At 50.5% G+C, this 27,733-nt stretch overlaps 12 protein-coding genes across 12 annotated transcripts; 7 read left to right on the forward strand and 5 right to left on the reverse strand.

Moving 5' to 3' along the window:
- Positions 1 to 207: 207 nt before the first annotated feature.
- BDV17DRAFT_280929 (uncharacterized protein) lies at positions 208 to 3,320 on the forward strand (the record flags this gene model as incomplete). The annotated part of the gene is made up of 4 exons (XM_073759955.1): positions 208 to 310; positions 361 to 1,542; positions 1,603 to 2,278; positions 2,333 to 3,320. The coding sequence occupies 4 exons, from the start codon at positions 208 to 210 to the stop codon at positions 3,318 to 3,320; spliced, it is 2,949 nt and encodes a 982-aa protein (XP_073616869.1).
- Positions 3,321 to 3,751: 431 nt separating this feature from the next.
- On the forward strand, positions 3,752 to 4,098 carry BDV17DRAFT_290023 (copper metallochaperone ATX1; the record flags this gene model as incomplete). The annotated part of the gene is made up of 2 exons (XM_073761805.1): positions 3,752 to 3,845; positions 3,947 to 4,098. The coding sequence occupies 2 exons, from the start codon at positions 3,752 to 3,754 to the stop codon at positions 4,096 to 4,098; spliced, it is 246 nt and encodes an 81-aa protein (XP_073616870.1).
- Positions 4,099 to 4,319: 221 nt separating this feature from the next.
- Positions 4,320 to 7,770, reverse strand: BDV17DRAFT_47189 (DUF2293 domain-containing protein). Its single transcript, XM_073764588.1, has 5 exons — positions 7,514 to 7,770; positions 7,340 to 7,459; positions 6,978 to 7,265; positions 6,219 to 6,920; positions 4,320 to 6,134 (listed from the first exon to the last, which is right to left on the reverse strand). The coding sequence occupies exons 1-5, from the start codon at positions 7,646 to 7,648 to the stop codon at positions 4,746 to 4,748; spliced, it is 2,634 nt and encodes an 877-aa protein (XP_073616871.1). The 5' UTR covers positions 7,649 to 7,770; the 3' UTR covers positions 4,320 to 4,745.
- Positions 7,771 to 8,184: 414 nt separating this feature from the next.
- BDV17DRAFT_290025 (uncharacterized protein) lies at positions 8,185 to 8,656 on the forward strand (the record flags this gene model as incomplete). The annotated part of the gene is made up of 2 exons (XM_073761806.1): positions 8,185 to 8,477; positions 8,542 to 8,656. 2 exons carry the CDS (start codon positions 8,185 to 8,187, stop codon positions 8,654 to 8,656), a joined length of 408 nt encoding a protein of 135 aa, XP_073616872.1.
- Positions 8,657 to 9,086: 430 nt separating this feature from the next.
- BDV17DRAFT_297825 (RING finger and CHY zinc finger domain-containing protein) lies at positions 9,087 to 11,803 on the reverse strand (the record flags this gene model as incomplete). Its single annotated transcript, XM_073763567.1, has 3 exons — positions 9,087 to 10,091; positions 10,143 to 10,507; positions 10,568 to 11,803. 3 exons carry the CDS (start codon positions 11,801 to 11,803, stop codon positions 9,521 to 9,523), a joined length of 2,172 nt encoding a protein of 723 aa, XP_073616873.1. The 3' UTR covers positions 9,087 to 9,520.
- A 233-nt stretch (positions 11,804 to 12,036) lies between these two features.
- On the forward strand, positions 12,037 to 13,677 carry BDV17DRAFT_47241 (SKI complex subunit WD repeat protein SKI8). The gene is made up of 6 exons (XM_073764589.1): positions 12,037 to 12,271; positions 12,334 to 12,370; positions 12,430 to 12,842; positions 12,896 to 12,989; positions 13,056 to 13,242; positions 13,294 to 13,677. The coding sequence occupies exons 1-6, from the start codon at positions 12,269 to 12,271 to the stop codon at positions 13,475 to 13,477; spliced, it is 918 nt and encodes a 305-aa protein (XP_073616874.1). The 5' UTR covers positions 12,037 to 12,268; the 3' UTR covers positions 13,478 to 13,677.
- A 1-nt stretch (position 13,678) lies between these two features.
- On the forward strand, positions 13,679 to 17,378 carry BDV17DRAFT_47242 (IQ calmodulin-binding motif domain protein). Its single transcript, XM_073764590.1, has one exon. It carries the CDS (start codon positions 14,316 to 14,318, stop codon positions 17,271 to 17,273), a length of 2,958 nt encoding a protein of 985 aa, XP_073616875.1. The 5' UTR covers positions 13,679 to 14,315; the 3' UTR covers positions 17,274 to 17,378.
- A 1-nt stretch (position 17,379) lies between these two features.
- cia1 (iron-sulfur cluster assembly protein CIA1) lies at positions 17,380 to 19,064 on the forward strand. The gene has a single exon (XM_073764591.1). The coding sequence runs from the start codon at positions 17,609 to 17,611 to the stop codon at positions 18,965 to 18,967; it is 1,359 nt and encodes a 452-aa protein (XP_073616876.1). The 5' UTR covers positions 17,380 to 17,608; the 3' UTR covers positions 18,968 to 19,064.
- On the reverse strand, positions 19,050 to 21,420 carry kexA (serine-type carboxypeptidase kexA). The gene is made up of 3 exons (XM_073757457.1): positions 20,995 to 21,420; positions 20,576 to 20,936; positions 19,050 to 20,516 (listed from the first exon to the last, which is right to left on the reverse strand). The coding sequence occupies exons 1-3, from the start codon at positions 21,153 to 21,155 to the stop codon at positions 19,161 to 19,163; spliced, it is 1,878 nt and encodes a 625-aa protein (XP_073616877.1). The 5' UTR covers positions 21,156 to 21,420; the 3' UTR covers positions 19,050 to 19,160.
- A 33-nt stretch (positions 21,421 to 21,453) lies between these two features.
- On the reverse strand, positions 21,454 to 22,782 carry BDV17DRAFT_259696 (SAM-dependent methyltransferase). The gene is made up of 6 exons (XM_073757458.1): positions 22,681 to 22,782; positions 22,256 to 22,596; positions 22,171 to 22,188; positions 22,004 to 22,114; positions 21,821 to 21,939; positions 21,454 to 21,746 (listed from the first exon to the last, which is right to left on the reverse strand). Exons 2-6 carry the CDS (start codon positions 22,587 to 22,589, stop codon positions 21,690 to 21,692), a joined length of 639 nt encoding a protein of 212 aa, XP_073616878.1. The 5' UTR covers positions 22,590 to 22,596; positions 22,681 to 22,782; the 3' UTR covers positions 21,454 to 21,689.
- Positions 22,783 to 23,265: 483 nt separating this feature from the next.
- On the forward strand, positions 23,266 to 24,952 carry BDV17DRAFT_259701 (endosulfine family protein). Its single transcript, XM_073757459.1, has 3 exons — positions 23,266 to 23,636; positions 23,702 to 23,785; positions 23,850 to 24,952. Exons 1-3 carry the CDS (start codon positions 23,601 to 23,603, stop codon positions 24,249 to 24,251), a joined length of 522 nt encoding a protein of 173 aa, XP_073616879.1. The 5' UTR covers positions 23,266 to 23,600; the 3' UTR covers positions 24,252 to 24,952.
- An 830-nt stretch (positions 24,953 to 25,782) lies between these two features.
- Positions 25,783 to 27,715, reverse strand: BDV17DRAFT_47558 (ICE2 family protein). The gene is made up of 2 exons (XM_073764593.1): positions 26,708 to 27,715; positions 25,783 to 26,649 (listed from the first exon to the last, which is right to left on the reverse strand). Exons 1-2 carry the CDS (start codon positions 27,227 to 27,229, stop codon positions 25,843 to 25,845), a joined length of 1,329 nt encoding a protein of 442 aa, XP_073616880.1. The 5' UTR covers positions 27,230 to 27,715; the 3' UTR covers positions 25,783 to 25,842.
- Positions 27,716 to 27,733: the final 18 nt, after the last annotated feature.

Genomic DNA, 27,733 nt, shown 5'->3' on the forward strand with positions numbered 1-27,733 from the left:
AGCTCTGTAACACTCCGGCTATATGGTTATGGTTTGATCCTAGGATTCTGCCACAAAGCAGATGCGCCCTACACTTAAGTTACGCAGGCCCTTCTCAGCTCTGGCTTCTTTCCAATAACACCAGAAATCGCTCGGAACATTCCCCGGTTCTCGATATGCTTGCTGGGTCGGAATTTCTGTGTATCGCCAGGTTCAGAGACAGACCTAATGGATGAGAATACGGCAAAGCCTCTTCACTATGGGCACATGGGAAAGGCCGTTTACAATTCAGAGGACCAATCATGGGAGTTTTCGCGTACTATACTTCCTCGTGAGTTGTCCAGAAGGTATTGTCGTTTGCCATACTGACAAATCGAGAAGCACCGCGCATATCTTACACGGGAGTCACAAACATTTCTATACAATCACCCTCTACTTTAATCAGAGGCCCGTCAACTGTGAAGCGATTAGCTTTCTCTCAGGGGTACCCTGAACTTACTGCAGGATATAAACTTACCCGCAGTGAGACTCTTTCGCATGCGATATCTGCCGCAAGCCATACATGCGACCCTCAAGTCTCCTCGCTCCTTGATTTTGGACGTGCAGTGGACTCGGATATCGATGGCTCTGGGCGACGAGCGGTTTCGATCGTGGCATTTGCGTCCGGTGAATGTGGCAACATTATATCTTTCCGGACAATAGCTGACGATCTCGTGGAGCTGGAGCAAGGTACGACGCCTCAGCTTCGTGTTCCAACAATCGACAACCAAGATGGAATTGAATGGTCAGCGCAAGGGGCTCCTATTCGACAAATTTGTTTCTCAAACGCCCCGGAAGAAAGAGCTACGTTCATGACAGTTCGCTGCTCGTCAACACTTGTGTTTAGACCACTTTACCACAGGAACCCCATCTCAGTCTCCACACACTTTGGAAATGATGGCATAGCGCGCTACCACAGATCTTCTCGCATCGATCCAAATTTTTTGATGGAGATATCGACCTTACATACTGGAGGCGCCGCACATGCAGATGTCAAGTTCAATCCCTGGGACAAATGCCAGTTTGCCATCGTTGATGAAGTCGGTAATTGGGGCATTTGGGAACTGCGCAATCAACCTAAGCGCAATAAAGACAAATGGATGGCCGCAAATGTGAGATCAGGCACACTTCCATGGGTCGGAGTTGAAGAGCGCCAGACTGGGATTCGTGGTCGACATGACGGATGGTTGACTGTCGAATGGGTCAGTGCTGATCTCTTTGTTGTATGTGATCGAAGGTGTTCCATTCTCTACCGACTGGAAGGGGATCGAGCCTATTCCTACTCGATGGAGCTCGGTTTCAAGAGAAAGTCTGAATGGGTCTTAGGCATCAAAAGGAGTACCCGCAAATCGTCGCATATATTCATTCTCACAACTTCTCGGCTCATGTGGTTTGATATCACTCCGGATTCAATCCCAGTCCTCGATGACAAGATATCATCACTAACTCCACGCCTCTACTGGCGCCATTTTCGCGACTCGGGCGATACGACGCTGCAACTAAGTGCCCTGACGGTGGATGAAGGTGGGCACTGCAAATATCCCTTGAGATTTCCGTAGCACGGTACTGACTATGGGTTTCAAGACTTCTACCTAGTCCTATTTTCCCGTCTTAATCACTTTGCTTCAGCATTCTACTGCTCAGAGCCGCCTGAGATTGTGAACGGTTCAGCGTCCATTCCTGATCCTTTCATCTTGCATATACCTCCCTCCGACAACGAGGAAGACGCCAAGTCTTTTTCTACTAACTCGCACTTTTCCACCCTTGTCTTCAAAGAAATCGCACAGACAACTGCCGGCGGGGAACAGAATGTCGACACTAGGCTGAGTCTGCTCAAGGCCTTTGTAATAGACTCTAGCCTTCGTGTTCGTGAATCATTATATTCGAAGCCTTCAACTAGTGATTTCGCCAGAAAGCGGTTACATGGAGGAGATGTACTGCATGTCAGACGTTTACGCCTCGCTGGGTTACAGGGGAAGGCTGAGAGCTCCTTGAGTGGATTCATAGTGGATGACTGGGACGAACATGCGCATGGCAATGAGCCAATCTCAGACCGTGGGGTTCACAATATAGCGCCATTAGCAGAACCCCAATTTACCCTCGATTACACTCAGATATATGCGCTTGCAACCGGGGCGTTGGACTCGCTTCTTCAGGATGGTGAGAGGACTTCTGAACGCAGCTTTCAGGAATCAATCGAGGAGCTGGTGAATAAAGTCTCTGATCATGTTTCTTTTGAAGCACCCAGTAGCCGGACAGCGTATGTTATCTCCTGCGTCTCAACATCCGCAAGCATATGCTAACTGTTCTTTAGACTTGAATTTCTCCGCCAAGCACTCACACTGGATGACATTGACCAAAATGCTCATGATCTGGCGACCTTTGTCGCTCGATTTGCTCCCCACCGTTGGGCTCTCGGTGACCGTCATCATCTCCTTGTCCAGCCGTACGATTGGTGGAGTTCGCGGTCAGCTAAGCAAGTCCATTCGTTGGGGCTAACCAAGCGCAGCTTGGTTGCCATATATGATCAACTTGTTAGTTACTGGCTTATGGACTTGCCTGCCGACATACCTGGACGCGCTAGGATCATGAAAGAGAAGTCGATACGAGACCTCGTGGCGGATATTGTGCTCTCACTCATCGTCTCTGTACATCACTCGACAGGGGCTGAATCCACGGCGAGAAGTAAAGAGGATCCATCCACCTCAACGAGCGGCTTGATGATCTCGGATGAGCTAGCATCATATGAACCCACGACAGCGTCGAATTATCAGGGCCCATATTCGCAAGCGGCCATCGCAGCTACGCAGGATAGCTCTGCTATGCGGAGCTTTGTGTTCCCCGAATCTCCGACGCATCAACAGTCTATTTTCTCAGTACTATCATCCTACACTACCTTCAGCAGAACAGGTTCGGCCCCTCGGGATGCGGAACGGATGCTCGACCACTGGAAGCTGGGGATCGATCCGGCCCCATATTCATTAGTGTCTGAGGAGTTACAGATGGCCGCCATGAGGAAAGCTTCGAGGCGAAGATCGAAGAAGAGAATGTCGCAGGTTACGAAAAATATGAGCCTTGACTCCTCTGTACTCCCATCGGTTTCTACCCCGGCCCCTGCTATTAAATCAGACTGGGGAAGTCAGCCTGACAACAGCCAACCTCCGATGATAATTTTACAGAGCAGTCAAGTCACGAATGATATTCCGATGACTCAGGTCGAGCGAGGGGCGTTCGGAGGACGTGAAGCAAGCAAAAAGAGCGGCATTAAGGCAAGAAAGAAGAAAAGAGCAGCCGGGTTCTAGTAATATGGAATGGAACTTTATCTTGGGTAAGAGCTCTGTGTGTGTCGACACCCATCTTGGCCTTGTGTAATCTTAGAAATTCATCAATGAGAAATCTCTATCCACAGCTCAATAATATGCCCCTTGTCGAACCGATGAGGCGATAATCAAGCTCTATGAGCCATTCATGCGTCTTCCCAAGGCCCCGGGGTTGTAAGCAATCCAGGGTATAAATACAACAGTCAGCTGTCCCTAGTGTGTAAGCTTGAGAAATTCCCCCGTGTCAGACAAAGATAGCCGTCAGACCTTCAGGGCAGCACCGTGTGACATTAATCCCATCTGTTCCCGTCTCCGCACTCCACTCGGCCACCACGTTGTTCAGCCCGAAACACCCATCAACAACCTCAACACACTCTCCCCTCAAAAAACAAACCAATACCTACACAAGAAAAATGTCCAACCAAGAGCACCAATACAAGTTCAATGTGAGCATGAGCTGCGGCGGCTGCTCCGGTGCCGTCGAGCGCGTCCTCAAAAAACTAGACGGTGAGCTTGCCCCTCCACTGCCCCTCCTTGGCGGTCGTTTCCCGAGGGTGTACCTGGATTTACCTTCTCAACCCAATGATCTGACAAAATGATGTTTATAGGCGTCAAGTCCTTCGACGTCAGCCTTGATTCGCAGACTGCAAGCGTTGTCACCGATGCCTCTGTCCCATATGAGACAGTTCTTGCTACAATCAAGAAGACGGGGAAGACGGTGAACACTGGGGAGGCCGATGGAGAGGCCAAAGAGGTCTAACCTGATGGATGTCAAGAACTATATTGCGACTAGCTTTTAGCGATTATGGCGGCTTGGACATATGTTCTAATGATAGGGGTGAATTATGTGTACATACTTACCCGTGATAGGGAGGAAAGAGGCATCTATGTAACTGCAGGCCAGGCAACGGAACGTTTTCGATGATATACGGTTCGAAAACATGTCTCTTAACAAATCCCATGGTCTAATTCTATTTCATACCCTGACTGCACTCAAGGATCAAGCTAGGACCATATATATATATATATACTAGTGTGGTAAATGAAGTGGTATGGTAGGCAAACGTTGGTTTCTTGAATCTGACAAGCGCAAGGACGATGCACACAATGCTGGGTATCATAACATATACAATAGGTAAAGAATGTCCAACGAACAACTAACAACGCTCAAAAACCAATACCAAGCACACTCTAATCCACAATCACAACTGTACGACCTTGAGGTAGCCGGTACCGTTCGTCTCCTGCCCTTCGATCACGGGTCGGAGGTCGCTGTCCTTCTCATATGGGACGTGTTGATAATATGCATGGGTTGCCCTATATCAAAAGAAATAAGCTTGGTTGCTTCTTATGGGCCCTTGTGTAGCAGACTGCAAAACGAGAGGCGGTATAGGAGACAAGAGATTGTTAGATCTCTATGAGAACGGGGTCCTCTTTGTGGCCATACCGTGAAGCTAGGGCATTGTCTGGCTGTCTCCCTTCCGGGCGGATGGGCGACGTCGTCCTGAGCAATTTCTCGTCTCCTCGCCTAAAGTTTTGCTCGGTGGTCACCGGAAATTGCTGAACTGAGGCTTTAGCAGGAGAGTCCGGCAGGAATCGACCGCGAAACGGTCCTGATGCTACGCTATCCGACGGAACACACCGATGCTGAGCACCGTGGAAATTGCCTGGATTGAAGGGCCGAGGCGGGGTTTGCAGCAAAGGGCTGGAAGGAAGCCGACGGAGCGACGGGTATTCCATGGGGCCAGGTTCTCGAATATCAACAGGACGGACAAAACCGTCGGCGTAAAGTTTGTGTTTCTCTGCTGGCTTGTAAGACACAGTGTCTCTACTCCACCAAGCAGGGTCAGGCGGAGGTCCTCTCGTTTCAGTCCTCATTCCTTTGACATCGTGGACATGACCATTATGAGGCATTCGCCGCTCTGTGGGATGTAAGGAATGGTGCTGAGGGATCCTGTCACGGCTATTGCCAGTAGCGACAGTGTATCCCGCGTCGAAGACCATGCGAGGCTGACCTGGATACCTGTTTTGAGCGACCTGGGGATCAACAAAACGACTATGAGAAAATGGTTGTGCATCATAGGCTTTGATATGTCCATGGGGTGAGAGCATCTGGGGCTCACGGTCAGAGCGAGTACTAGGAATGGACGAGTCCGGAACGCTGCCTGGCTCGTGTTCCGCAATACGGATAGGCTCAGTCGGCACAACGTGATTCCTAGGGGAATGGATACCATTCTGAATAGACACCGATCCGGCCGTGCCATATGGGTTTCCTGGGTGAGTACTCAAAGTAGTAGGCCCATTTGTAGGGTGAGGTCTCTCCGTTGATACGGGTTCAGGATAAGCCATACGCCGTCTCTTAGAGGCGCGGTCATGAGCAGATTCCCGAGAAAAACCAAGGTCTGAATTGGCCTGATAGGCTTGGGGGTGAGGTGTTATTGAGCGAAAGGTAAATGCTCCGGACATCCTCTTTGCAAGGTGTTCCATGTGGCCACTAGCCGGGCGTTTTATTTCCACAGAAAGGGGACTCTCGATGGAAGGTAGCACGCGATCCTGCTGATTCACACTCCTGCTGTGTAAGTGATCCGCAGGCCGGGTAAGTGGCCTTAAGTTGTCCATTTTCCTGTCATGGCTTTCTCTTGGTCCGCTGACAAAAACAGGACCATTTGTCATGTCACGTCTCAGTGGCTCGTGTGGAGGTGCCCTCTCCAGTGAAACGGGGTTGAGTGAGTTCAGAGGGGCAATTGTATCTCTTCTCTTGTCCGACAGCTCAGCCTGAGAATACAGTTGAAGAGGCTCGTCCAGAGTCAGCACAGCTGAGTTGCTCAAGCGAATCTTTCTCTGAGAAAACATTGAGCGGGGCAAAGGCACAGAACTTACACGATGTTCTGCCACAGGGTTAAACGGAGGCCGGCTCAAGGTGCCCGTGACTGTTTTTTGGTTAGGTGTGGGAGACTGATTGACCGAAGAGTGATGGAAATCCATAGGCCGCTGATCAGCTTTTCCTTGTGACTGATTTCCCACGAGATATTGAGGCGGTCGATGACTGGAACCACTTGTGTTTCTGTATTTATTGATAGCACGATCCCAAGCCTGATACCTACTAAACCCGCGACGGTCAATCTTAGTCTTCTTTGGAGATTCTGGAACAAATCGAAAGCCTGGCGCGGCGTCATCCTCATATAGCTCTACTCGTGATTTCGGTGGAGGACGTTTGTCGTGATTGATCGGCCTCATCTGGAGTTCCTCAATCACCGGGTTGCTAGAAATGACCTCCACACTGGTGTCTCGGCCATGGATTGGCAATGAGTCTCTCTCGATGTCACTATCGTCGTCATCAGATATCACGATGACTTCGCGAAATACATCCTCAAGGACAGTTTTGCCATTTTCGTCATCACCCCTCCATTCCACTAACTTTGCGAGAGTGGGCTGTTCAACTGTAGCTCTTGCTTCATGGAAAGAAGTAGTTTTGAGAAGACAGTCGTAATTCGTGTAGATGTGCCGGATGTGAGCGACGACTGCCAACTGCGCTCGCCGGGCGAGGGGCAACTCGACTGCTGTACCTACTTTGCGTTGACCCTAGGCCAAGTCAGCAGCTATTCAAGTCCATTTCACCTGCGCCGCGACAAGCTTCACCTTCTGGAATGCAGTTTTGATGATCTGATTGAGGTCGTTATCGGGAATGTTGGGGAAAAGGTCTTTGAGGACATCTCTGGCTTCTGTATTGATAGTGATCTGCGATGTCGAGTCAGTGTACCCGCTGCTGGCGTCGTTGTTCATGTTAAAGAAGGACACTGCCTTCCCCGTCCCCGTGAGATAGAGGCCTCGATCAGAGCACACGTCTGCAACAACGGCACTTGGAAAGTGATAGCCTATCCGGTGCACATGTTGAGAAAGTCCGTGGGTATGCAGGTGGGGAGTTGTCTGTTGATTGTACAAGAACGTTAGAAAATGGGTGCTATGGAACAAGTGGAGAACACCAAAGGAGGTCGGCATACAGAGACTGCGTAGACCTTTAGCCCATCTTTCCGACAAAGCTCTTTGCATGTAGTTGTAAAATGAGGATCGCCTGCTGATATGAAAGTATAGCCCGGGGGCGCTTTGGCTTCAAAAGATATCTGACATGATCGTTAGAGAGGCCGATAGGTGGCCGGCGAAAGACAATAACATACCACACTCCGAAGCTTCTTTTTCGCCTGGGTAACAGATTCCAGTATAACCTTATGCTTCCGCGCCTTTCGTTTCGCGATCCAAATTGGGCTCCGTCTGCCAACAATCGAGGCAGACCTTCGAGTCACTCGAGTCATGTTGTCGACAGCGATATCTCAAAGAACTAATGCGGACATGCTATCAACCTCATGGTGTCGTCGCAAGCATGGAATGCGGGATTAGAATAAGGTAGTTTGGCGAGCCGATAACTGGCAAGTTGTGGTTTATTAGCAAAGGAATAGATAGATCGGTCAATGAACCATCTGTGTATAGAGCGGCGTGAGAGGAGAAAGCGGCGCCCAGATCAACACCGGGCAGTCGGCGAAAGATCCTGGATTTCCATTTAGTCTTGGTAGTAGGACCCAGTCCAGATAAAAATGACGGAATAGTGTAGAAAGCGAAAACCGGTTTGAATACGATATGGAGAGCTGGAAATGGGAAAGAGAGAGAGAGGTGCAAGGGCAGCAACCTTACCATGTCGGCCTAACTTGGGCCCGCGGAAGGTTCATGCTGGTCCGGTCTGATCGGGTTAGCGCGTTTTCCCAGGAACCAATTTCCCTCTTGCTTTCCCTCACCATAAAGCAATAGACTAAGTAGTTAGTACTCTCTATAACTTTGCCGGCCTCTCATAACAATGGCCACGGCTCCCGCGCGTCGACAAGCCATCGTTCAGGCTTACCGTCACCTTTACCGCCAGGGTCTCAAGGCCATCAACTATTCAACCCCCTCTCGCCATGTGCTTGTCCGGACTCTGCGCTCATCGTTTCGCTCCTCACCGGCTCAGGACTTCGATCCTGTTCGAATCACTAATACATTGACCTTTCTCGACAGTGCCGCCAATATATCTGGTATAGAACATAAAATCGTCAAGAATTTGCTCATGCTCAAGTATTGGGACCAGCCTGGTGTGAAGGGGAATTTTCGAACGTAAGCTTGCTTTCCAGCATCCACGCGAGTTCTATAGTTATAGTCAACTCTAATTGCTTTGCAGAGCCAGGGGACTAGGATTCGACCAAAGAAATCCCAATCTGCGCAGAGATGCCCGTGAACATTTCGACCGAACGCTGATGCTTTTCAATGAGAGCTTGGGAACGTGCTTGAGATAGCAGGGTATCGAATAAACAATCTCTGTCACGAACGGCAGCCTGCCTACAGACACTACAGCTTCCTGGAAATTTTTCTCACCAGCCATAGCATGATGGCCAAGGGGCTGACTCCGCGACTTGGTGGATGAAAAGAGCGTAAGAGGTACTCCCTCATTCTGGTTCCGCGAGACCTGGGCCAGCTCGTACAGTGATCTTGAACTTCGTCTCTTTCTATAGCGCCGCTCCACACTACTTGTCAGAATAACGGTCGTGAAAATTGAGATTGAAAAGCTTACGGGATAGATGCCATGTTTGCTGGCAACTCGTCACTACTAATTGTGTTGGCCCACTGGCAAGACAAGATTGTTGGAAGAGGACACCGATGTGAACTCCGAATAGAGCCGGGTCCATTGCTTGGAGTATGTTGGATGGAGAGAGTCCGTTCAGTGACTCGAGATCGTCTGAGCGCAGTTAGAACACTTCCGCGGACAACAAGAATCTGTACCACTGGTTTAAAAGGAAACCTCTTGAATCACCCGCATCGTTTATATAATACACATATGTATGATCTGCGGTTGGCTGTTATGCTTGACTCCTGTGATGACGGGTTGCGGATCGGGAACAGTTTGAGATTAAAGGAGATTCCGAGAATTTGTCCTATTCATGTACTGCGATGCACCGTGTATATCTAACTCCAGCTCAATGCACCGCTCCACTCACAAAGTTTTGATCCAGGTTATCTAACCCCAAACGCCTGAATTCATATCGCTCATGCATGAAGGTGTATATAGATGGGCCTGCCAGCTAACGCCAGTGCGTTTTATTCGTATTCATCTGGGGTCCAGCCATCCTCATGTGACTTAGATACCAGCAGTTCTAGATGCATCATCGATGCCCGAATATATCTATGCCCTCTTCATCGTCATCGTCATCATCTTCATCATCTTCCTTCTCAGAGTTGCTAGAGTCAGAAAGTTCTTCTTCCTCGTCGTCATCTGCTAGGTCCGTTACCCTGCTGAGAAATCCATATCTATATTTGAATCTGGTACCCCAGATATTGAGCTCACCCTCACCATCATTCTCATCGCTTTGATTTAATCGGCTGCCAAAGAATGACGCCGATGTGGAACTTTGCGATTGACGGTCTGGAGGTATACCGAAATAATTGCTGATCACGGGTGAGACTGCCCGGCCACGGGTAAGGTTATAGGAATGAAACCGTTCTGATGGGTTGTTGGAACGAGATAAGTTGAACTGGGGATGCGCGCCTGCCCCTGGCGCCGAACTGGGGTCAATTTGCAGTGGCGCTAAAGATGGCAACACCGAGTCATCTCCGCCATGGGAGGATGACCTTAACCTAGAAGCCGGAACGCTTTCGCCCGCGAAATTTGGTTCCGAGTGATCTAGTTCATCTCCCTGAAGCACACTCAACTGAGTGGTATTATATGACTCACACCTAATCCATAAGTCAGTTTGTTGCCTTGCTCGCAACACCTATAATACTTACATGTCACATCGGAGACCTAGCCAATGGTACTTGACCACCGATTTAGTTCCACAATCATTGCAGGTTATGATGGCCTTGGTATCCTTGAAGTCAACGGGCATTGGCTGGCTCTCAATAGCTCTATCCAGATTTCGAAACGTCGCTTCCATATTTCTGATTGTCTTGCTGCAAATCGGGCAGCGATATGACGATTTTGAGTACTCGGAAAGACACCGTTGGTGGATGCTATGTCCACATCGCATGAAGACCACCGTCTCAGGAGAAGTGAACATGTAGTCCCCGCAAATAGGACAATCACACTGCGTTGAGCGTTCAATGCACCTATGTGTTGTTTCAATCGAGACTGGAAGACAGACACTGCAAGTCTGCAGGATAGTCAGCGGGAATACTGCTCAGTCGCCTGCCTCCCATGAGCTAGCCCTTACCTTGCAGTGGAAAAAGTCCTTTCCTATACCCTTACCAATACGGCAAATGCCACAATCGTTGCAGTGGTAGATGCTTTTGCTGGCATCGTTGTCCCAGAGCTTACATGCGACACAGTAATACTGCGCCGCGAGCTCACCACAACGCGTACAATATTGAGCAGCTGGTTGAGCATGACCACATATCATACATAGCATATTTTCTGTCTTCGGCCGGTCAAGATGATGGTCTTCGACCTCATCATGGCAAAATCGACAAGTGTACCACTTTTTGCAATCAAAGCATTGGAGCTTGACGTTTCTTTTATAATGAGGGCAGCCTAGGCAAGGCCCGTCCAATTCTTCGGCATCCGCATCCTCGGCATCTTCGGCAGGCAATTCTGTCTCTACCCTGGGGTAAAACGTAGGCTTCAGATCTTCGGGGGTCAAATTATGAATGACATCTTGCAGGGCTGAGGTAGCTGTAGAGACCGGCGAGAAGGAAGGATGATCGAAGGACTGGCCACTCCACCGATTTGGAGTGTCTGCTTGTTCGGGGGTTCTGAAAGAGGGGGTGGGGGAGGAAATCGGCGAAAGATGGTTGCCCGAAAAAGCTTGGGATGAAGCGTATTTCTCTGTCATTAAATCGTGGATCATGCGCGCTTGTTCATGGCTAGTGTACCCCAAATCTCGGATCGCATGGATTCGTCTCCGCAGGGCGCCCATTCCGTCGTCCTCAGGAAGCAAAGACCGGCCACCTATTTCGTCTAGCTCCATGTTCTGATTTGGGGACTCCCGAGTTCCCTCGGTATCGTCTAAGTTGATTTGAGGGTCATGTCGTGCTTGCCGGGGTGTGGCGGAGGGATCTCCGAAGCTCGTGTCCCCGATACTGTTTGCATTCTGTGAAGATGTATGGTCGCCATGACGTCCAGTGATATCCGAGTCGCAGCCACCACTAGATTGAGAGGACGAGGCAGTTGAGTCGATTGGAGGAGAAGACGCAGTCAAGGTTCCATTTCCAGCTCCGGTGAATTCAATACTTTCCGAATGCTCATCGGTGTGTATTTCTTGGTTTAGGCCCGACATGCTAGATCGCCCAACACCATTGCTGCAAATGTAATCTCCTAAATATCCTATGCCTTGAGACTCGGGCTGCGGAGGGTCATCGTTGAGAACGGGGCGAGGGTTCGATTGCTGGGGCAGACGGAGAGCCTTCTGGATGACGGGTTTCGAAAGGAAAGACTGAAAGATCCCGCTCATGAAGACCGTGGCCAACAAGATGGATGAGAAAGGAAGCTTGGAAAACGATCTGAGTAGACGGGAGCTAAGGCCCAACTAAGCAGTCAGGAACGATCGAATCAGGCTATCTTATTTGTAGTGCCAGTCTGCCTGCTTGTTTCGGCATGTGACAGGCTGGGTGGCCAGTCACCTGATAGTATGCTGCTTCAAGCCTCATGCACAATGTTATCATACGGCATTCATTAGTTGTCTCAATAATGATTCGCTTTAGGGTGATTCAGTAGACATGTAGAGTTGATATAATGATTGACGGTACTGGTGCACGGTTGCTGCTTGCATGCTGATACCGATAGCCTCTCTGATGATCTCATCTCGTCCCACCACAACTTTCGACCGCAAACAAGAAGCGCCCAACAGAACAGACCGTGGTGCACGGCGCCCGAAAGCTTTCCTTTTCTTTCTTTCTGCTTTCCCCCACTTTCAAGGATGGTGAGGCTTTAACAAATTTAAGCAATTTGGTAGACTAGATACTAACTCAGGATCGTCACCAGTCGAAGCAGTATCTCTCCTACGGTTCTGCAGATAATAGTAAGTCCAGCCAGTAGTTGGGTCCCCGCATCATAATCCTTATTACTGAACGGCCACAGCTCATCCCACTGATATCTTCTCGCTGGCCGTGACCGACACTCAGATATTGTCGGCGTCCGGATCCAATGCTCTCCAGGTCCACTCGACAACCAATCCTGACTTTCCCCTAGTACAGACCCTTGAAGCCCACAAAGTCGGGTGCCATCATGTGGCGACAGACGCAAAGGGCTTAAAGGCAGTCAGTGTTGGCTTCGGCGGCGAGGTCGTTATTTGGGAATCGCTTGACGGGACATGGTCCAAGTCAAAGGATGTCGCGCTTGCTGGTCTCTGGGCTATCGCATTGTCTGCTGATGGCCAATACTTAGCCGGTACCACTCAGGATGGCCATATCAAAGTCTGGGACTTGCATGCAAACGAAGTAGAGATACGAGATCATGAAACGAAGGGCAGTTTTGGAACATGCATAGACCTGGTGAGATTTTCCAATTGCTTGCTGGACTCTTAATGCTCATGCGGTGCTTACAGTCACCCGACGGTCGATTCATTGCCAGCGGTCATGAGAACGGCAGCGTTTATATTTTCAGCACAGAAACCGGGCGCATGCCATTCAGTCTGTCAGGTAGGTGCCGCAAAGCGTTGCCCACTCAAGGACCTTGAAATTGTAGCTCCAGCTAACATTTTGCAGGTCTGGTCAAGCCGGTACGGGCGGTTGCATTTTCACCAGGTGGAAAGTTCCTCGCTGCAGCTGGGGACTCGCGGGTTATTGTGCTGTATGATTCGAATTCCGGGGAGCAAGTGGCCAGTCTTTCAGGTCACGCTGCGTGGATATTGTCACTCTCCTGGAGCGACACTGGAGAATATCTCTTGAGTGGGTGGGTTTCTTCTTTCTATGTCTGATGACTACGAATTAACTAGTTTTGAAGATCCTTTGATGGCAAGGTCAAAGTCTGGTCAATTGACACAAGGACCTGTGTGGCGACACACTCGGAGACTGAAAGTGCCATCTGGAGTGCGACATGGTTACCAAAAGTTGGAAAATCGGAGGGTTTTGCTACGGCTGGTGCCAACAGAAGCATATCCTTCTACAGGGAAGCCACGGGAGGTTGATGACATGGGAACAGGAACAAAGAGATCTCGAGAACTCAAGAAGGCTTGAGGATCCCGAATGCCTGGGCATATATAGCACTTAAAGCCTGTCACCGTCTCATCTTGAGAACTAGCTTGTGTATGCGTCCGATTCTCACACCATACCATCTCTGCTGCTTGGACCGTACAGCAACATATTCTCCAGTCACAACGACTAGGTACAATTCACCTTAGTGTACTAGTACAATACCTTCACTATGAACTCATCCATGGGATGGCTGTTTTCAATAGCGTTCTGTAGATATGCTTAGGTAAGCACCCCGGATGCGGCAGCTTCGATTGCCTTCTTCGGGCTTACTTCTGACAATGACGGCGGAGGCGGCGAGTGACCCTGACGATGCTGCATGACTGGGCTTCTTATCTACTACTTATTAATGTATTCTTACTCTGACTGTCCTTAAGTCACCCTGTTCAGAGCTCTTCTGTCTCTCCTTGTCATTCCTTCTCCTAAGTTACACCTGGGATCTCCTTCCATCCTCGGTTTTACGTTCATTTCTGAAACGGTGCACGGATCTTTCTACAGCTTGGGGTTTGTTCTCGTCAAATCATCGATAAGCATGTCTTGCTCCTTTTAAGGAGTATTCCGCCAGACCAATTGCTAGTGACGCAACCTTCGGGCTGAAATCGTTCATTCCTACCGTTGCGCAACCTGATTCCTTCGAGATTCCGAATAAGTGCTTCGTTGACTCGTTGACTCATTGGCGCTACTTCTAGCTATCGATAATCACCCCATCCTGAACCCTCGACTATCCGATTGCGTGAAGATATACACACCCCGCCACCCTTGTCCTCATAGATCATGATCCGTCGCAATTCAGATATCGAAATCCAGTTGCCTGATGTTGGCGCTGCGGTTGCGACCGAAACCCTCAGTGAGCCGGATGTAGAAATGCTGTCCGATGAGTCGCCCCTTTCACTGAGTCTCCCCGCGCATCTTGCAGCGCGTTTTGCACGGAAATCCAGCCTCGCTCGACGCTCTACCGCAGCTTCATCCCGACGAAATTCGATCTCTTCCTTACATTCGCAACACTCGAACGCAGCTTCCCATGGAGCGGGTGCTGCTGATCATATCGCGCAACATCTCCGACGGGCATCCATTCTTGAAAGTCGGAAAGCAAGACTTGCAGACCGCGCGCTACACGCGGAAAAGGTGAGACTACGTGCCGCTTTGACAAAAGCTGCTACTCGGAACCTTCAGAGAGAAGGGAGGGCACTGGCCGCCCAACAGGCTCGCGAACGGTTACTGGCCAAAATTACGGCCAAGTGTGAGGAGGAAGTTAGGCGCGCGAAGAAAAAGGCCGAGGACAACCGCGAGAGGAAAGCTGCTGAACACGCCCGCCTTCGAATTGAAATGGCTGAGAAGTTTGCGGAAGCGGAAAAGAGGCGGCTGCTATACCAGCAAACTCCTAGACGTCATCGCACAAGCAGTTCTACCACCGAAGACAAAAAGGCCGTGACTATGAAGCATCTCACCGAGGACGCGGCGTCGCGCAAAATTCAGCGGGTTTGGAGGACATATCATGCGAGACTGGTCATGGCAGAGTTTCTTGATCTCAATATCACAACGGAGCGCATTCACGAAATGACTTTCGAAGATGTTGGTGTGCTATTGTCGGAGGAGAAGGTTTTATCCACGACGGCTCGGGTACTTCGACTGTGCGGCTTGCAGGACATGGAAAGCGGGACTCTTGTTGGCAGAGGCGCTGTGCGCACATTCCTCAGCAGCTATTTGATCGTCACGCACCCTGCCGAAGTATTGAGTGGTGATGGTGAACAAGAGCAAGACCTGATTTCCAAAGCTCGGGAACTTCTTACCGCTTTCGAGCAGGTGGCATCCCTTCTCTCTTCTGGCTGTTGCTCTCCAGCGACCATTTCTACCGAGATTCAGACTCTGTGTGAGGGGTACAATGTCTTCTTCTCTGCCTTCCATGCATGGAAAACACATGACTCTAGCGTCCTAATTGAGATTATGCTAGCTCAGTTCATTGAACTGGAGTTGATCTGGCAGACAGTGAAGGATGATCAGGCTGGGGGCGTGGCAGATGACTACCGTCAGGGCATCCGGCAGAATCAGATCCTCCTACTTGCACGACTCAAGCGCCTTGCAGGCTCGGATAGAGCCATGCAGATGGTCCGGGATGCCTTGAAGAAGGCCAAGCGGCAGAAGAAAAAGTCGGCCTCCAAGCGGGTAATTCCGCGGTCAGCAGAAGTTGCGTCTGCCTCAACAAATACGGAAGCTCTTACTGAGAGCGTGGCTTCGCCAATCAGCGAAAGCTTCAACATTGTGGACAGCGCAGTCTTGCAGGAATTGGAGAAACAGCGCTCATCTCCCCATGAACGATTCACCAAAATCCTCACTGCCCTTCCTGAGAATCGTGCTTTGGTCCACGAGCTTCTCGTCAACAAGGAGTTCAAGATAGAAGAGAAGTCGTACACAGAGCCGCGCAAACGGGTTATGGAGCACATGTGCGCTCTGATGCGGCAAGATGTGGAGGCTGGGTCAGGTACAAATTGGATTGTGGCAATGGCCACTGTGATACAGGATCGTTTACTGCGCTCTCTCCGACCCGGGAACTCTCTCCATGTGTTGATCAGTGAGGTTCTTGACCCCAAGTTGATAGAAAGCCAGTGTAAGGCTGGAGCTTTTTCCTACGACGCCTTTTTCAATTTCATGAACACAATACTTCCGAAGCTTTGTGCACCTTACCGGGATCCTGTGGTCAGTGCCTTTGCCGAAGACTCGTCAGGGGATGTGATCGATCGCCTGGCGAGACTTATGGGTATTATTGACCTTCTGTCTCTTGATCATACCAATTTCATGATTCAGGTCGCTGCTCCCCAGCTCATTCAAGAGGCTCCGGGTTATGAACAAAGGACGTTCGAGAGAGGTCTGCAAGATGGTTCGCTGAGTATAAGGAAAAGCCGACGTTTTTGGCGTACGCATCGCAAAATCATTGCCGATGAGATGCGGAAGCGCGATCCGGAGAGCATTCATGGAGAGCCCCAACCGCCCGCCTCGAAGATCTATGCCCATGGCCTTACGGATCTCGTCTTCAGCAATGCACCTGTGTCTGACGACCTGATTCCCGAAACCCTGGAGCTGGATCGCCAGAGATTGAGCACATTACATGCCCAGGCTTTCAAGATAGTGGCTACGGCTTCAATACTTCTTACTGCCAAGAACCTCCTAAAGCGCGATGCGCGCGCGCAGTGGAAGGCCGAGGCTGATCGGATATTGTCTTTGAATTTTAACGATGTTTCTCCTGATCGCATCCAATCGATCCTCGAGTCTACTCATCCTATGCCTCACACCGCCAGGACTCAACTAGCGGCCACGATCAGGCGAGTGCTCTCTCCGGTCGCGACAGCATGTGCAGCGGCTTCTCTCACGGCGAGTCAGGCATCTGTTGAAGTCCATACTGAGGAATCTGCACAGGAGCCGCCATCCTTGTCAGACTCAGAGAGTTCTACGGCCTCTAATCTGGCCGGGAGTGGCGCGAATAGCTTCACAGATCCAGTCACACGCCTCATCCTCTCCCGCTTGCGGGCGCATGTACTCTCCCGGCTCAGTGCGTCGAGTGCAAGCGAACGAGTTCGAGCGACAAGTACTGCCAGTCAGAGTCTAGCTGGGGCGGGAATGCCAGAGTTCGTGAACCAAGTCGGCCAATTGACAGAGGAACTAGCCAAAATGCGTGAAGTCGATTGGCTCTGTCATGGAATGATTTATGAGCGGATCCTGGGTGAGAATAGCCCATGAGTCCTGTGGCGTAGGAGGAAGTTAGTTGCCTTTTTTGCATTTTGAATATTGCCTTGGACGCATTTCTGAGTTCACTCGGTATGGTTTATATGTAATTAGACAGTAGTTGCCAGTGATTATTGCTGACTAGTCTCGCACCAGAATGCATCTACATATAATAGTGAGATGTGCTGTTATACGCTGGTCTAGTCCGTATATTATTTCATGACTTCTATCAGCAGCTACCCCACCGAGCCCAACGTGCTCTCCGCCATGCCATTCGTTCCAGCTCCGAGACCAACACTCTATGCAAACTGTCTCGCACCTCGAATCCTGACCACAATTTATCACCCACGATGGCGCCTAATACTGTCGAAACCCCACCGAAGCTCTCGCTCTCCGTTCTCTCCCTCCTCTCCGACTTAACCCCGCCCTCTCTCGAGCGCACATGGCTGACAGCACCACACCCCACCCTCCCGCTCGTCGCAACCTGCAGCTCCGACAAGACAGTCCGCGTCTACTCACTAACCAACTTTCGCCTCCTATCCACCATCTCCGGCGGCCATAAACGAAGCGTCCGCACCTGTGCCTGGAAGCCAAATGTCTCCGGCGAGAGCGTCCTCGCAACAGGAAGCTTCGACGCAACCGTGGGCATCTGGCGGCGATGGGATAACTACGGAGAAACGATAGCTGCAGCACAGGGGAACGGTGAAGGGATTCACCGAGGACAAGCAGATGAAGACGATGTCGACCAGGAAGACGAGGACGAGGAGTGGCGCTTCGCGGTCCTTCTCGACGGGCACGACAGCGAAGTCAAGTCCGTCTCGTGGTCTGCCTCCGGCATGCTTCTTGCCACGTGCTCGCGTGACAAATCGATTTGGATCTGGGAGGACCTGGATGACGGGGATAACAACTTTGAGACCATCGCGGTGATGCAGGAGCATGAGGGGGATGTCAAGTGTGTTTCTTGGCATCCAACGGAAGAGTGTCTTGCTAGCGGGAGCTACGATGATACGATTCGGATTTGGCGGGAGGATATTGACGATTGGGGTCAGGTTTCTTGTATCAGGGGTCATGAAGGGACGGTCTGGGGTATCGATTGGGAGAATGTTGAGAATGTGCCCTCCTCAAACTCGGAGAATGGATCCGGATTGCAAGAAGAGTGGAAGCAGTGGCATGCTCTCTCGGGACCCCGTCTTGTATCTTGCTCACACGATCGGTCTGTTCGTATTTGGCGACGGCAACCGAAGGCACAGGGGAGCGTTCCTGGAGCTGGCGCAGTACCGAGCATCATCCGACCAACTGGCCTGGGCGAGACCTGGGAAGTGGACGCTATTCTCCCTCATGCGCACGAGCTCTCCATATATGCAGTTGCTTGGAGCCGAAGAACGGGCTTGTTGGCCTCTGTCGGTGCTGATGGACGCATTGTCGTCTACCAGGAGCGGCTCGAGGCTACGTCCCAGACTGAACCTCAGCCCATGGACACTGATGCTACTGATGCTATAACCACTGCTGGTGGGAGCACCGCGCCACACCCACCTACGGAATGGGATATCGTTGCGGTTGTGGATGGTGCACATGATATCTATGAGATCAACCACGTTTCGTGGGCGAGACGGGCTGACAGGGGCCGGGACGAGAGTCAAGAGGAGGAAGTGCTGATTACCACCGCTGATGACGGAAGTATCAAAGTGTGGACATGGACACGCTCATAGGTTAATATATATACGGATCCAAGAACTCATAGAGGATATAACAAAAGCACCTAATAGTTACCGAGAAGACGGCTTTGAGTCATCAATTTCCAATTCAGTCGGAGTTGGGTCGTTTTTGCCCATATAACTCGAGCATGAGTTTATATATAGAAAAGTAAAGAAAACTATAAATATCCAAAAGAGAAAGATTATGCTACAAGATATTACCCTCGGCTCGCGATGAGGTAGGTTGAGCTTGTTGTTGGCCCTGCCCCTTCTGGTGGTCTTCATCGTCACTGTCGTCTCCAACAGCATAATTCTCTCGGTCCAAGCCCGGTGAATGTAGGTCATCCAATTCAGCCTCATCAAAGTTACGAGCTTCCGCTTCCACATCTGTCGCATTGCTGCGTTTGTTGGTGAATCGTCCCAGAACAGAAGTCGAGCTTGGGGACTTGATGGAAATGCCGCGGTATCCACTGTGTCGTTGGCGGCTGCGCCAGATGAAGAAGCCCCAGACCACGACACCGATGATGACTACGACCAGAACCGCTTCACCGGATTTGGCGTACGCGTGCCACTCGGTCTCCTTAATCTTCTGTTGTTCTTCCTCTTCGGCGACTGTGCTGTTCGGGTGTCCGCCGACAGAAGTTTGAGGGAGTGGTTCGCCATCAATGCGAGAGTCTGCCGGGGCACCGCCAATGCTGGCAATATCCACGTTCATGAAACGGTCCACCATGTCACGGGAGCGACGTGGAAGATCAAATGGAACCATGTGGCTGGCATTGTAGAAAAGAACATAAGTCAAGTTTCTCGCGTGTTGATAGTATCCGGCGGGTTCATCTTCAAATGTCCAATCGTGTCGCGGTGCCCAAACGCCTGGTGAGGTCTCAAAGCCGGTCCCACCAGCCCATCTCATGTTGCTAATGAGTTGCTCGGTCCCGTGATGATTGCAGATCAGGTCTTGATCACCGCTGAAGAGGAGAATCTCAACACCTGATTCGAGCAATCCAGGAAGCAGATTAACTGATGGTTCAGACTTCTGTGGTCGGAACATGCTGCCGACATTGCCGTCACACTCATCCCATCCTGATTGCTTTTCTGGGTTGATATTCAGAGCCTGAATCACCTCGCGGGTTCGCAAATACGGCTTCATATCCGCCAAATCTGGCGGCCAGGTATTGCCACAAGACCCGTCGCGCAGTCGAATGTCGTACATGTTGAGACATTGCTTATCCGAGCCCGTGGTCGCTGTAAGTAATCTGTTGATAATGTCTTCACAAGCCGTTATGGTCACTTTTGGGTGTCCATTTTCCATTTTAGACTTGCAGACAGAGAGGAGAACTTCGAGTTCTTTCCCGAGCTTGCTACCTTCCTCGACAAGGCCTTCTTCGTATGCGAAGCTTAAGTAGGCTGGGTACTGCTCTATCGGCGATATCCAGCCATTGCCAATCAGAAGGCCGCGAAGACTCCACTGAGCTTTGCTATTTTTGACCTTTTTGTTTCGGTCTTGAATGGCTTTCGCGATGTACGGAATATACTGGCCTGCATAAGATTCGCCGGAAATATAGATCTGTGAGGATACCGGTCAGCATAAGGACGGCCATCAGTGGCGGGTGCTAATATGCATACATCATCCCGCTCATACTCCGGGAAAATGGCAAACCACTTCTCCAAGAACGTAACAAACTGTTCGGCCATAACATCTAGCTCATGGAGATAGCTGTTGGTTTTTGCGTAGCTAAATCCAGTCCCTACAGGTTGATCGACAAAAAGAAGATTCGCGAATTCGTCCCATGAACCCTCATTGTATTCCAGAGTCGCATTGTCCTTCAGACGAAACGGGCCAACCTCCATCAGCGCGCCATCCATCGAGCTGCATCCGGGTCCTCCGTTTAGCCAGATTATTGTCCGTTGGCGATTCGCAATATGACGGTTCTGGTAATGCCAGAAGAAAAGGTGTCCGTTATGCTCCGGGTCTACCTCGATATGCCTGGAATGAGATACACAGTTAGTTGTGCTCGGAACATGATAACGGATTGAATGCATACCCGGCATGCATCTTCAACTGGGGCCCCTGCGGGACCCCAGGTAGTGACTTCACATAGTAGTCCGCTGCTGATTGAGCCAAGGTTACGACGGGGCTAAGCAGAAAGAACAATGAGAGTGCCCACGCTGAGAACAGCGAGCCACTTGTCCTCCTAGAAGCCATCTAAGACCTGGAAATAGTCGAAGTAAGTGAGAGGACGATTGATGGAGGAGCTCCGAGATCCGGCGTAGAGGGTGAGGCTTCAAGGTCTCATTGATGTTGATAGTTGAATGCCGCGCCGGAGCCGATTCTGCATGCGAGCGGCGCAAGATCAACTTAATACTCTGGTTATATGAATCAGAGTATCGAATAACTGCAAGGAACAGATCCAAAGAAAAGAAGGTAAAAGAGGTTAATGAGAGAAAATGGGTGAGAGCAGGAGAATGAGGCTGCCACTTTGGTGAAACAAAGCAGAGGCAGCGTGGCCATTCGTAAGCTGATTACGGTCCCTTACCGAACTGGGGTCCGCGCTGCGCGGCAGAGACGTATTTTAGAGTACGGAGAGCGTCACGGCCGCCAGACTTGCCGCATTCGATGCTCAATGAGGCACTTGAAGACATTCACGATTCTTATTGTGTTGTGTCATTAATTTTTATGTCTTCCTTCAAAAGGTGTTGGTTGTATGCACACGTTACTCTCTCTGCTCCGCGTGCATGGCTAGAAAAGATCCTCAATCCCCTGATCCGCATCCTTTTTGATCAGCTCCACCATGCCCTGATAAAAGTCAGTAAATCCGACTCACGAATCGACGAGAGTGAGGTCTGAGGAGTCAGTCTATTGTGGCGTACCTTGGGCATGATAGGCTCGCCGTTGCTGTCCTTCACGTAGCGAAAGGGCATCTCGGTCCGTTCGTGTTCATTGACCACAATCTCCGGGTGGTCAACGTAATGAATCTCTTCTAAGGGAACTGGTAGGGGTCAGTATATGTTAGGCACGCCATCGGCCTCAATGGTTTAGCATAGTCTGTGTACCTTTCTCGTGGACAACCATGCGAGTAACCCGTACGGCCGTATCAGTCGTCATCTGCACGGGTCCAAGTCGCCTTCCCTCGTACCCCTTCTTCCTAAGCTCGGAGGTACGGTCTGGTTTCGGCACAATTAGTGGAAAGTATTCCTGCAAGGGCTTGAGCTCAATTTACCGCGTGGAGGGTCATCACCTGTATGCCAACGCTTGATGTCAGCTCAAAAGAAGCCCGCGTTTTATGGTTTACGAAGGATTCGCACCCAAGATTCCTCCAAAGAGAAAGACTTCAAAATTATCTCCATCTGCGGGACTAAGTTCTGTCTTAGCTGAAGGGTCCAACAGGCAGACCTTGGATTTACGGTCCGCGAAAACCTCCTCGACACTGCGATGCTCAACCTCAAGCCCTTCGGTAGCGGCCAGGTCATCTGGCATCTGCAACGACGTGGGGACTGAACTCAAGAGGAACTTGCTGCCCGCTGCATGGGACTCTCGGGCAATACAGCCATACTCCAGAGCGGACCAGGCGCCCAATTCGGGGTCCAGATGCTCAACCACAATTGTGACTGGCGTTTTGGAAGCGGCTTGGTCACCCATGATGAACCTGCAATATCGGTCAGCAAAAGCAATGAATCAGCTGGACGTTGGGTATCTAGTCTCGGACTGAAAAAAAAAAAAGACTACAAACAGAATGTGGATTGTATTAGGTATCGATGTGAAAGCCAGAAAGAACTTAGGTGACGGACTGAGGAACCTGTTCCCACCGATGTTAACCACCCAGACTTGAGGTTCGTCGCTGTCAAAACAGGCACTCACTACTGCTATAAAGTCAATTAATTTATTGCCCAAGAAATGTGACGATTTCGCCCGCGACAGGCGAGTCTAAACTCAAGATGGCTAAGCTGTATCTGCTGAAGAACTGGGAACCAGATCATTACAGGGTATTACCTTGACCACGCTTCATGACGAGCATGCTCTGGCACAAGTCTCTACTTTTTCTTCTTAATCATTTCATATAGAAGCTCTAACTTCCTCGTTCCTTGCAAAGTTCTAGATAACTGAGGTAAGACAGGCAATATCTGCCAGTTATCGACACAGCTGATACGGTGATACAGCGACACAGCGATACGCATAATTTCCAGGATCCAGTTTCAGATCCGCGGGACTAGCCAGATGAGGTAATGGACCTGCCTTGTTGGGCGCCGAGTGATGCAGTAATCAACCCAAGACTCCCAAGTATGGGCCCTGTCGCCCTTTAGACTTCACCTATTATTGTCCTCCCAAGTACTTCTGCCGTCCATTTCCCCTCTAGATGCTCTTGTTTTCCTCTTCTCAATCCTCGTCTTGCCGCTTGTGACTTTTTAACCGCACTTTACCATCCGTGATAATCTGTTTTCACGCTCTGGCCTCTCTGACCGACCTATCTACATCATTCTCCCACCCCGCCATCAGTGGGGTCTTCTGACGACACCCAACATACCTCGTCCAACTCGAACCTCCCCGCCCGACGCCTTCAGTGAAATACCTCCCGTTTGCCTGCCTTCCTACGACTTCTTCTGTCTTCAATCAACCACTTTGTAACCGCGGTCGTTGCAATTAATCATCACGATGAATCCTCACCAGCAGAACAAGGTCGACACCAGCGTATGTCTTTGCTAGCTGCCCGTTTCCGCTGTACATACATTAGCCTGGTTCTGACTCTAGTCTAGAAGTTGAGCCCTGATGAGCAGCGCCTACTGCGTCTCTATGGGAAAATGCCCAACAAGAAAGATCTGCTCCAGAACAAGCTCAAGGTATGTGGTTCATGATTGCTGCTTCAGCTATTGAATATGTCTAACAACTTTCTCTGTTATCTAGGAGCGGAAGTACTTTGATTCTGGCGACTATGCTCTTAGCAAAGCTGGAAAGGCCTCGGATGTCGGCGTTACCAACATCGGTTCACAACACCCTGTGCCCGAAAATATCCCTCATCTAACCGCTACGTCGCCTGGTGCGAATAACCCTGTGACCGGGAATAATGGCGGAAGCATCAGCGCCCAAGGAGGACAGCACATTCCCGGCAGTATTAGCAGTCACCCGGGCTCTGTTGGATTCCAAAGTCGAAGTCCCATCAAGGAGGGGAGCTTCCTCCAGCGCGGAAGGAGCGTGGATGAGTCCGAAAACCAACCCGAAACAGCTGAGAACGCAGCCGAGAACAAGGACCAGGAAGAAGCTGTGAGCTCACCTCCCGCTACCGGGAGTGTCCCGATTCGACGGTGAATATTTCTTTCAATACGGATATTTCACTCTCCTATTTCTTATTCATTTCCCCTTCCTTATTATACCAGTGAACGATAGTACGAAAAGAGCCTGGCGCTTTGTTTCTGCCTTCTCCTTGGTGTAATCCCGAACATCGGCCCCCTTTGTCCGAACTTGTCAAGGGTCGAGGGGTCAGGAAAAGCAAAGGTGCCGTGCGGGGTACTCCAACGCCCTTGGTCACCTGAGCATCGCCAGCATAGGAAATGCTTCGCCTCGACCGTATTCTTCGGCTAGGGGGATGTGACACGACCTGTTCGCGGACGGTTGTACATCCTCAAAATGCTGTTAGTCGGGCTCGCGCAGGTTTGTGCTTGTTTCATATTGGCGCTGGCTAGGGCATGGTGTCACTATTCTCCTGTCCATTTCCTCATTTCTTTGTTCATATCGATATCACGTCACTTATTGATTACTTTCATGAACATTCAGTTTTCACCACTATTGTAACCCTCTCGGACTTCTTTCTGATGTTGGTGCGCCATGATTGCCTGTATTCACGGCTTGTCCTACCCAGCCAAAGGTTCATGAGTGCCTATACTGCAAACGAAGCGAGCACTGAAGCGATCACTGAAATGATCTAAACATAGCGTCAACCATTATTAGTATCTCATTGCTATGCCCTGTACTCTAGAGCTATCATACATATATTCTGTATCTATAATACATTGATGACACGCGCCTCGATATGCACGACCGTGAAGGTAGCGGAAGGTTGAAAGTCAGTTCCGGAAGGACCTTAGGAAATTTAAATCTTCTCGAGAACGACCAGTAAAAGATTGAGTATTATAGGCAGGCAAGACTATGAATACCTGCGCCGTGGAGTTCTTCAGAGAAATTGGAGTTGATGGACGTATAGTTAAAATAGGAAGTCTCGTATGTACAGGACCAGAGACAGGACTCTAGAAAGTGGCCGCGAGCCGACAAGGTTCAAAGAAATGGTCCGGGGTATATTGACAAGCGAAAGATTTCATAGAGTATGGGGTGTCTAAGGAGGAATAAATGACGGAATGATGTGAAGGGTCGTCAGATCATCCACACTGGATGATACGGGAACAGCCGAGTTGCGGAGGATGACCTAGCGATGGGAGCCAGAATCCACCTAGTAAACTCGGTATGTGTTCATTCATCTTCGAAAGCTCGGCTCAGGTCATCCGTCCATGCAGTCGAATCGATGACAAATGCATACTCCTTCGGGGCAAGGCCAGAGTGGGGGAGGAGCTGGGTTGATGTGCTTTCGGAAAATCATGAGGAAAGCAAGAAAATTCAAGGTCGTGAGCTGGGAATTTTGGATGCGAGATAGGCAATTGTATCCTCCGAAGGAAGCCACACCGTTGGCGGGATACCCAAAAAATCGATCGATATTTGTATGGATGGCTCGCCGACTGAGGGTCGAGCTCCCAATCAAGGTCATGGAAGTTCAATGCAGCATCTCTTGAAGCCGTACATGTACGGTGGGAAGACCCAGCGGGACGCGACCAGAATGAGATTTAATCCCTTTGATCCCCACGGGATTAAAATGAGCTGTCAACGATGAAGTTCATATTCGATTGCACGCTCAATCTGTCTTCCAATGGCCGGCCAGTCCTGAATCTAGGTCATCAGCGGCTCCGAGCCAAAGCTCGACAGCATAAAGGGCCAGTGTGCCGGCAAGGTTGATCCAACGCCAAAGATTTCCGCCCTCCGCACCCTGCGTGCTCCACCACTGTCCACTGCCACCCATGGCTTGCGATGTTGTTGCAAAATGCTGCATAAGGAGGCTGGTGTAGACCGAAATAAGGATCGATGGCGAAAAGTAGCTGAGAAAGCCCAAAAATTGGCCAGCCGCATCTGAGTCATCCAACGAAGCTTCTTGAGAGAGCGCACGAGCGCCTGCTTCGCGAACTGCAGGTATGATCCGGGTTGAGGCATACAACACGAGGATGCGGTAAGTAAGCGAGATCAAAACGGATGGAGTTACCGCGCTGAAAACGGCGGTAATCATGTTGAAAGCAGCGTGGATTATGGATGGTAGGAGGGACAGAGCGTGCATCAGAGTAGTGTACGAGGCCATGATAATGGGCGGAAGTGGAGGGAAGTCCCCCGCCTGCGAAGGCGACGGAACTGGTTGCTCCACAGGGTGTGATGGCTGATAATCCGTGAAGATTTGGTAGATGCATAGCACGACATAGGCGAATAGGAGAGAGCTCTCGACTGGGTTACCGCGGCCACTTCCAATTCCCCAAGCGCATAATATGACCGCGCACGTCACGGTCACGCCTATTAGAGCAGAATCGACATTGGAGATCTCAGGAAACTGGAGAACGCGCCAGAGGAAATATACGGAGCTCGAAATGATGGACGCCGAAAGGACAAGGAAGCCGATCTATCGCGCGAGGTCAAGTTAGTCTAATAACAGCCTTATATCGTTAAAGTAGACATACCATCCAGCTGTCGCTCCGTCCGCCACGGTTCACGAGCCATCGTGTTATTTGACCTGCGGCTTGGATAACCAGCAAACTGCAAAAGCCTTCTGCAAGCTGGAACACCGGAGTGGACCACCTGAGGAGTTTATCCCAGTTGCCGATCGCCACGGACTCCAGAAGACCATCACGCCCAAAGATCCAACTCTGAATAGAGGAGTCTTGTGCACGCTTCCCACTAAAAGTCCGCTCCACCCACGAAGTATTACCATCCGTGTCGACGGAGAAACGATTGAGCGACCAAATAAGGAGGATCGGAATGAGAACCCATTGCGCAGAGCTGATTATAACGATGAGTGAAGAGCGAAACCAGGATCGGTCCGGCGTCGTAAGCTTCAAGAAGGAAAAGAGGAAGTAGAATGTCGCGAGAGAGAGCGAAAAGGCCAGACCGCACGTCTTCCCGCCCACGTCAAACGCTAGCGGGATGGAGGAAACAGTGACGGTCAAGAAGAGGGCCGAAGATAGTATCCGAAAGAGCCACATTGGGCCGGATGTTCAGGGGCGCGAACGAGGACGCGCGCCCGACGGGGTGAAGATGGGTAGAAGTTGCTGGTGAGCCAGATCAACGACGCGATGGCGGTCTAACAGCCTCCAGGTACCGGTGGGACCTGGAGGAGGCAGGAGCAGAGGCAGAGAAATCTCAGCAGGAGATCATCGAGCCGAACAGTATAAGAGATCGGCGATGACGAGCTGCTGACGAGAGCTATCGACGGTACCTTGCCTGGCGTTGGTGTTCTCGTGTTCGTTTGCCCTGGAAGTTTTGATCTTATCTCTGGCGGGACGGAACTGCGAGGCCGCTTTCACGTGGCTCGTGCTGCGGTACAGATGACCACTCTCGAAGAAGACCAATGTACCAGTAGACTGGATATTTTTTCCAGAGAGAAACACAGTGAAGAAATGCGAAGGAAAGACGAGAGAAGTGAGTTGGAGAGAGCTAGAAAGTGCGGTTCCTGGCCAGCGTTGGTCAGATCGAGGAGCAATCAATCA

The sequence above is a fragment of the Aspergillus undulatus genome, assembly GCF_047715775.1.
Source record: "Aspergillus undulatus strain CBS 261.88 unplaced genomic scaffold BDV17scaffold_16, whole genome shotgun sequence".
Lineage (NCBI taxonomy): Eukaryota > Fungi > Ascomycota > Eurotiomycetes > Eurotiales > Aspergillaceae > Aspergillus > Aspergillus undulatus.

What these genes read in the sequence shown, in the direction of transcription:
- cia1 (XM_073764591.1), top strand. Translation starts at nt 17,609, where the DNA reads ATGGCGCCTAATACTGTCGAAACCCCACCGAAGCTCTCGCTCTCCGTT.
- BDV17DRAFT_47558 (XM_073764593.1), bottom strand. Translation starts at nt 27,229, where the DNA reads ATGTGGCTCTTTCGGATACTATCTTCGGCCCTCTTCTTGACCGTCACT. An exon ending in GACGGAGCGACAGCTGGATG is followed by an intron (nt 26,650 to 26,707) that starts GTATGTCTACTT and finishes CTCGCGCGATAG; the next exon opens with ATCGGCTTCCTTGTCCTTTC.
- kexA (XM_073757457.1), bottom strand. Translation starts at nt 21,155, where the DNA reads ATGGCTTCTAGGAGGACAAGTGGCTCGCTGTTCTCAGCGTGGGCACTC. An exon ending in CAGTTGAAGATGCATGCCGG is followed by an intron (nt 20,937 to 20,994) that starts GTATGCATTCAA and finishes ATCTCATTCCAG; the next exon opens with GCATATCGAGGTAGACCCGG. An exon ending in CGGAGTATGAGCGGGATGAT is followed by an intron (nt 20,517 to 20,575) that starts GTATGCATATTA and finishes GTATCCTCACAG; the next exon opens with ATCTATATTTCCGGCGAATC.
- BDV17DRAFT_259696 (XM_073757458.1), bottom strand. Translation starts at nt 22,589, where the DNA reads ATGGGTGACCAAGCCGCTTCCAAAACGCCAGTCACAATTGTGGTTGAG. An exon ending in CATGGTTGTCCACGAGAAAG is followed by an intron (nt 21,940 to 22,003) that starts GTACACAGACTA and finishes GACCCCTACCAG; the next exon opens with TTCCCTTAGAAGAGATTCAT. An exon ending in GCGAGCCTATCATGCCCAAG is followed by an intron (nt 21,747 to 21,820) that starts GTACGCCACAAT and finishes GACTTTTATCAG; the next exon opens with GGCATGGTGGAGCTGATCAA.
- BDV17DRAFT_259701 (XM_073757459.1), top strand. Translation starts at nt 23,601, where the DNA reads ATGAATCCTCACCAGCAGAACAAGGTCGACACCAGC. An exon ending in AGAACAAGGTCGACACCAGC is followed by an intron (nt 23,637 to 23,701) that starts GTATGTCTTTGC and finishes ACTCTAGTCTAG; the next exon opens with AAGTTGAGCCCTGATGAGCA. An exon ending in TGCTCCAGAACAAGCTCAAG is followed by an intron (nt 23,786 to 23,849) that starts GTATGTGGTTCA and finishes TCTGTTATCTAG; the next exon opens with GAGCGGAAGTACTTTGATTC.
- BDV17DRAFT_47189 (XM_073764588.1), bottom strand. Translation starts at nt 7,648, where the DNA reads ATGACTCGAGTGACTCGAAGGTCTGCCTCGATTGTTGGCAGACGGAGC. An exon ending in TAAAGGTCTACGCAGTCTCT is followed by an intron (nt 7,266 to 7,339) that starts GTATGCCGACCT and finishes TACAATCAACAG; the next exon opens with ACAACTCCCCACCTGCATAC. An exon ending in ACCCTGTGGCAGAACATCGT is followed by an intron (nt 6,135 to 6,218) that starts GTAAGTTCTGTG and finishes ACTCTGGACGAG; the next exon opens with CCTCTTCAACTGTATTCTCA.
- BDV17DRAFT_47241 (XM_073764589.1), top strand. An exon ending in CTACGGTTCTGCAGATAATA is followed by an intron (nt 12,371 to 12,429) that starts GTAAGTCCAGCC and finishes GAACGGCCACAG; the next exon opens with CTCATCCCACTGATATCTTC. An exon ending in TTGGAACATGCATAGACCTG is followed by an intron (nt 12,843 to 12,895) that starts GTGAGATTTTCC and finishes CGGTGCTTACAG; the next exon opens with TCACCCGACGGTCGATTCAT.
- BDV17DRAFT_47242 (XM_073764590.1), top strand. Translation starts at nt 14,316, where the DNA reads ATGATCCGTCGCAATTCAGATATCGAAATCCAGTTGCCTGATGTTGGC.